A 6432-nucleotide genomic window follows, 5' to 3' on the forward strand; every position below is an offset into this window, starting at 1 on the left:
TGGCTATGGCCCAGGGATAGGCTCCGCCTCTCGCTGACCAGCCCGCTCGGCTGGGGAAGGAGAGGCAGCGCTTCGAGGTGGGTGCCTGGGGCTCGGCCGTGAAGGCCAGGCTGGGCAGCGCAGCGTCGGGGGCGAGTGTGGTGTCCCCGTCAGTCCCGCAAACTCTGTGCCCACGCTTCATCTAGGCCCCTTAGGACCCGTGGCCTCTGCGCCCTTCACGTGTCGCGGGCCGACCGGGAAGCTGGCATTCTCGCGGCGCATGCGCTGCCTGGCCGCGTCTTCCTGCGTGCGTCCTTGGGGTCAGAGGTCATGGGGAAGGTCGGAGAAGGTGGTGGGTTGGGTGCCCGGGACTGTAGCCATTGGTCAAAAGAGTGGGCCCGCTAGAGGTCAAAGGCCTGGAGGGTCCCTTTTGGGCTCTGGCGAAGTGCCAGGCTCTGGACTCACCCTTTGGGGTGTATGAGTCCCAATATATAAATCTCATGATCCCCTAATTTGCAGGTTAGAAGTCTGAGGCCAGGTGGCGTCACCTACCTTAGGTCACTCAGTATGCTGGGGGACAGTTCTAGAAGGGCCTGGGAGCGGGGAGCTGGGAGAGGGTTTCCAGCGGGAGGTGGCTTCCAGCCCTGAAGCTCCCCTGTTGTGGGACTGGGGGAGTCACTTCACAAGGACAAGCTGACAGTTCCTGAGTGTCCTCATGTAGAACCTGGGGCAGAGTTAACTTGTAGTGCAAGCTGGTGGTGGTTGGCCTTGTTATTTTGTGAGGACAAATCAGGGCCGGGAGAGATGTAGAAGGAACTTAGGGCCCATAGAATTCCCAGAGCTTTAGCCCAGCTGAGCTGCATCAGGTTGGAGGGCTGGAAGACGTGCCTGGGAACAAGATGGCCATCGAGGGAATGGAGTGTGAGGGCATAGGATGGCACCACTGGCCCTGGGGCAAGTGCCAGGGGTCCTGGAAGGTCAGTTTTCAATCTTGCACTTTCCCTCCTTTTTATGCCCTCAGATGCGCTGCCTGACCATGCCTACGCTGCTGCGGGCCCTGGCCCAGGCTGCGCGCACAGGTAGGACCAAGGGAGCCTTCCCTGGGGGTGGGAAAGCCCCTTCTGTCCTAAGATCACAGCACATCATCACCCCTCCCTTGTAGGACATCCCAGTGGCCGGAGCCTTCACAGCAGCACAGTGGCAGCAACCTACAGTGAGTAGTGGGGCGGCCTCCAGCCTAGGCTTCCTGATGGAGGCCCTGCCAGAGGCCAGGGAGGACACCATTCTGGTCCTGGCTGTGCCTGGGCCCTTCCTGAGCTTCAGTTTCCCCTCTAAAAACGAGGATGATGCTGGGCGTGGTAGTGCACACCTGTAATCCCAGCAATCCTAGGAGGCTGAGGCAGGAGGATCACAAGTTCGAAGCCAGCCTGGGCAACTTAGTGAGACCCTGTCTCAAAATAAAAATAAAAATGGTTGGGGTGTAACTCAGTGGTAAAGTGCTCCTAGGTTCAATCCGCAGTACCAGAAAAAAAACGAAGGACGATGATACAGATGGGCTGAGATTCTTGGGAGCAGACCTGCCGGGTCAGGGTGCGGGAGAGTGGTGGCACTGCTCCTCTAAGTGGGGCCTGCGGTGTGAGTCATGGGTGCCTGTTCCTCTACAACGGGAAGGTGGGGGCCAAGCCTCTCACCCACTCGTGCTCCTCTTTAAAGCCTTGCTTGAGGGTTCTTGTGGGCTCAAGGGTCACCTAGGCACAGGGAGGAGTGAGTCAGGCCTGCCTAGGTCCAGGCTGACGTCCCAGGTCCTTGTGGAAGCTAGGGAAAGGGTGGGGAATGACCAGGCCCTGGGAGCCTCATGGTACGCCTAGGAGTGAGGCCAGGCCTCATCTCCCTGAGCTGGACTCCCGAACCTCCTGTCATGGCCCGTGCCTGCCACCCCGCAGAGTATGTGAACCTGCAGGAGCCCGAGATGGACATGAAGTCAATAACCGACCGGGCAGCGAGGACCCTGATGTGGACTGAGCTCTTCCGAGGTGGGTCCTGGTGGGGTGAGGACAGAACGGGCAAGGCTGTGCTGGGGAGGAAGACGGCCCACACACAGGCCTGTACTGCCCACAGGCCTGGGCATGACCCTGAGCTACATGTTCCGGGAGCCAGCCACCATCAACTACCCATTTGAGAAGGGCCCGCTGAGCCCGCGCTTCCGTGGGGAGCACGCGCTGCGCCGCTACCCATCTGGGGAGGAGCGCTGCATCGCCTGCAAGCTCTGTGAGGCCGTCTGCCCTGCCCAGGTGAGCCCAGCCCCTGCCCCTGGAGGGAGGACAGGCAACCTGATGGACAGTCCCTTTCCTGCCTGACCCTGCACCCCCTCCCCAGGAGTGGGTCTGATGGCCTTGTTGCCTGAGTGTCGTGGGCAACAGAGGCCAGCCTTCAGCCTGTGTGGCTGGGTGGCATGTGTGGTGCTTGACTCGGTCGGTCAGCAGTGTGAGGCTTGGGCCTAGGATCGTTGGGGTGGCGCCTGAGGTGTCCATTTTCTCCAGATGTAGCATCGGCTCCAGGAGCTCTGTGTGTGTGCCTGCCCTGGGCTGGACCCCCAGACAGAGGCCCCGTCCCTGGCGGCCGGCCCTGGCAGCTCTGGCTTTGGGTGGTGGAGGATTCCCTAGAGGAGGGGCTCTTGGGATGGAAACGGAGATGCAGATGCTTCAGACCCTGGTGTGCCCAGCAGGAGCCCAGCAGACTGTCCTCACTTGGTCCACACAGCGGTCACCTTCCAATATCTGTGGCTCAGGGTGGCTCCTGGTCACATCCTAGCTAGTCTCTCCTAGACCACTCCCAGGTCCTCCAGGCTGAGAGCTGTGGCTTTGATGCTTCTCCTCCACCCACTGCCTGGGAGCACACAGGAGTGTCCTCATGCAACAACCTTGGCTACAGCCCACGCCTGTCATCCAGAGACTTGGGAAGCTGAGGCAGGAGGATAGCAAGTTCAAGACCAATCTCAGCAGTTTAGAGAGAGACTGTCTCAAAAAGCAAAAAAGGGCTTGGGATGTGTCTCGGTGACAAGTGCCCCTTGGTTCAGTCCCCAGTGCAGTCATGGCTTCTGGGTAGTGAGTGCTGGTCACAGACAGGCATGCACTGAGCTCACGCCTTCCATCATCTCATTTAATCGTTAACGCAAGCAGATAGAGGTTATGTGTCCATTTTTACGGGCATAGAAAGATGAGGCTACAGCTAAAGGTCCCACTGTGAGTAGTGAGTGTGGCTCTCCTGGAGGTCTGCAGGAGGGTCTGAGCATCCTTGAGGGTCCTCCTGCTGGGGAGGCCCCAGGCCGCCTTTCTTTCTCCCAGCTGGCACACACGTGGTGCACAGAAACCCCTCAGCCTCAGCTTGATCATCCGTCAGCTGAGGATTAATAGACCTAAGGCAGAGAGCTGCTCGCCACATAGCAGGTAGTCACTGGGCACTTTCTACAGGGCCAGGCCCTAGGGCTAATCTGCAGTGAAGGGGGCGTCCAGCCTGGCCCTGGGGGGGCATTCTGAGGCAGGAGATAAGGCAGTTAATTAACAAAGAGCAAGATGTTTCTGAGGCAGGAGCTGAGAGAAACAGAATCTGGTGTGGCAGGTGTGAGGGCTGCCCCTTAGGAGGGGTGGCAAGGGGCAGAGGCATCTGCGCAGACACCAAAGGTAGGAACAAGCCCCACATAGGTTGGACCTGGGGCCAGGACATGGCTGGCAGTGTGACGGTGACCAGTGGCCACTCCCCCCAGGCCATCACCATCGAGGCTGAGCCCAGGGCTGATGGCAGCCGCCGGACCACCCGCTACGACATCGACATGACCAAGTGCATCTACTGCGGCTTTTGCCAGGAGGCCTGCCCTGTGGACGCCATTGTTGAGGTAAGTGGGCCCCAGGTGGGAGCGGCTGGGCAGAGGTCCTGGGAGGGGTCTGACCTGGCTGGACCTCTGCCCCGCCACAGGGTCCAAACTTCGAGTTCTCCACGGAGACCCACGAGGAGCTACTGTACAACAAGGAGAAACTGCTCAACAATGGGGACAAGTGGGAGGCTGAGATCGCCGCCAACATCCAGGCCGACTACCTCTACCGGTGACGTGCCCGCCCGCCCAGCTCAGCCCCCCAGCTCAGCCCCAGGCCCTGCTGCCCAATAAAAGAGCCTGCTCTCCCTAGCTGCCTCCTGTCGTGCATCCAGTGTCCAGGGTGGAACTGTCCCCTGCCAGCCCAAGGTCTCTGGATTCCTCCAGCCAGATGAGGGCCTGGTCCACCAGCTTCATTCTTCCTGTGGGTTCCATCAGCCCAGCAGGGTTGGCCCAGCCTTCCTGTATGTTTCCATGGGCCCATCAGACCCTCTTCCTGGTCACCAGAGGCCACAACCTCCCTGATACCTACATACCTTCCCCAAGGTGAGCAATACCAAAGGTCACCTTGGCCCTGCTGCCCCCACAATTGGTGTTCTTGGGAGTAGGGGGAAGCCTGCTCTGAGGTCATAGTCACGAGCAGATGATAAGGCCCTGCTGCCTCTGAGCTGGCCTTTCCTCCAAACACATCCCCTTTTCTCCCCAAGTTCCCCAAACAGACTGCTGGCTCACAACTTCCCAGTTTGCAGTCCCACTAAGGCAGGGTAGCTCCCTGAGCTATACACAGGCCCAGTGCCAATGTACTAGCCAAAGCAGCCCCTGAACTTGGTGCTAAGCATTGTAGGGAGGCGCTTACGAGGTGAAGTGACTATCCAGGTCACTGAGCACATATCCAGTGACTTACTCGGGTCTAAGAGGCCTTGAGTCCCCTGCCCCATCACTTGCAAAATTGTTTTTTGCAAAATGCTGATCTCCGAAGATGTATCTCGGAAAGCAAGGAGGTGTTTTATGAACCATGGTGTGGGAAATGCCCAAGTGCACCGTCTCCTCGCTGGACTTCGAGGCGTTGAGAAGACCTGCTGCTGGTTTCTGTTCTCGGGCTCAGGGGTCACTCCAGTTGAACTGGGCTGACTGGGCTGCACAAGAGACAAAGAACCTTTTTCTTTGGGGTTGCTGTGACGGCTCCTCTGACCTTAAGGGTCCACAGGAAGAGAGAGAGTCAGGAGCTATTCAAATGAGGCAAGGGGTCAGGTTTCAGGGGGCTTGTCCACTATTAACAGGTTGACTGACACCTGGGTAGGCCACACCCAAGCACACAGTAAGAGAAGGGGACACACACAAGGCACTTCCAGGGATGATTCTATCCTAAACAGGGCAAGGGGTTATATCACAAAGGGACAGGTGAGCATAGCTTCACCCATGGGGCTGTAGCAAGACACACCCATGCAGGGGACACCAACCCTCGAACCCAAGAAGGGTGGGGAAAGCTCTGCCACATTTCTGTGACTGAGCGCCTCAGCACCCAGCCGGGAAGTGTGACTCAGTCACATGTAAGGTTGGTCTCCCACAACCTATAGCACTGAAGCCCAGCCCCCAGTCCATTCCCAGGAGTCCTTTTGCTCAGATCCCCTACTAACACCTGGCCTAGTTCCCAGGCTGGCTTTTGTCATCTCCTGATACAGAAGTGACTCAGGCTCTGCTTGGGCCCCACCAACAGCCAAGAATTTGGGGCAGGCCACTTCTATTTAGTTTCCCAGCCACCATTAGCACCTTGAATTAGACCTGGGGCAGCTGCATCAGCAAGTAACCAGGTTCTCACTGATCTGAGGTATGTTGTGGCCTCAGGAGTGTATCCATAACATGGTTTTGTGACCATGGTAGAGTTCTGGTTTCCTCTGCACTCCCAAGGATTGACCTGGGCCCTTTGGCACTGAGGTTGGTTGTAGTGAAGGCCCTTCTTATCCCACTGATGAGGAGTGGAAGCACATGTCTCAATTTCCTGAGGATGCTGACCGTGCTGGTGACTGTTTCCAGGTGTAGTTCTGGGGCTTCTCCCCCACACTCCTACCCTCTAGGCCCTTGCTCACTGAGCGTGATTCAAGGATCACCAGGGCTAAGGGGCCATCCTCCCTCTGGTCCCCAGTGGGTACTGTCCAGCCCGTCCAAAGTGCAGGCAGCGAGATGGTGGTGAGTCCCAGTTTCCAGGCACTGGAACTGACAGTTCTCACAGGACACCCCTGTACAGTATGTGTCCAGCCACAAATGAATCTGCTGTGCTCTGGGCAGCCACCCCATCCCCGCAAGGGCACAGCCCTCCTGGCTCAGCCTCCTATCCTGGGTGGTCAGAAGCAGAAAGGGTGAATGAGTCGTTGTGTGCTGGGGAGGGCCAGGTTCTGGACCCTAGGGCCTTAGGTCCAACGAGCCCTTCAGGTGGGAGGGGCGTGGGAATCCCATTCCCTAGGCTGGCCTCCCGGCGCCGCTGGTCAGTTATCTCCGCTCTCCGCCGTGATTAAGCGGCCCACGCGCCTGAACAGTCCCCGAACCTCCCGCGCCAGACTCGGAAGGCGCCTGGGCGGGGCGTCCCG

General features: G+C 58.6%; 1 protein-coding gene across 5 annotated transcripts; it reads left to right on the plus strand.

Moving 5' to 3' along the window:
- Window positions 1-4157, plus strand: NDUFS8 (NADH:ubiquinone oxidoreductase core subunit S8). 5 transcript variants are annotated; one of them, XM_081263388.1, is made up of 7 exons: window positions 1-77; window positions 1001-1058; window positions 1142-1192; window positions 1923-2012; window positions 2098-2270; window positions 3743-3871; window positions 3952-4157. In XM_081263388.1, the coding sequence occupies exons 2-7, from the start codon at window positions 1001-1003 to the stop codon at window positions 4081-4083; spliced, it is 633 nt and encodes a 210-aa protein (XP_081119514.1). In that variant the 5' UTR covers window positions 1-77; the 3' UTR covers window positions 4084-4157. The 5 variants fall into 5 exon arrangements, with proteins under 5 accessions (XP_081119514.1, XP_081119512.1, XP_081119515.1 ...); XM_081263386.1 differs by lacking the exon at window positions 1-77 and adding an exon at window positions 149-286; XM_081263389.1 differs by lacking the exon at window positions 1-77 and adding an exon at window positions 338-536.
- Window positions 4158-6432: the final 2275 nt, after the last annotated feature.

The sequence above is a fragment of the Spermophilus citellus genome (genome assembly GCF_964194105.1).
Source record: "Spermophilus citellus genome assembly, chromosome: 2".
Classification (NCBI taxonomy): Eukaryota; Metazoa; Chordata; class Mammalia; order Rodentia; family Sciuridae; genus Spermophilus; species Spermophilus citellus.

Bases quoted from the DNA above. Each gene is read 5' to 3' on its own strand.
- NDUFS8 (XM_081263386.1), top strand. From the start codon at position 260: ATGCGCTGCCTGGCCGCGTCTTCCTGC. The intron at 2,271-3,742 runs GTGAGCCCAGCC...CACTCCCCCCAG, and splicing joins AGGCCGTCTGCCCTGCCCAG to GCCATCACCATCGAGGCTGA. The intron at 3,872-3,951 runs GTAAGTGGGCCC...GCCCCGCCACAG, and splicing joins CTGTGGACGCCATTGTTGAG to GGTCCAAACTTCGAGTTCTC.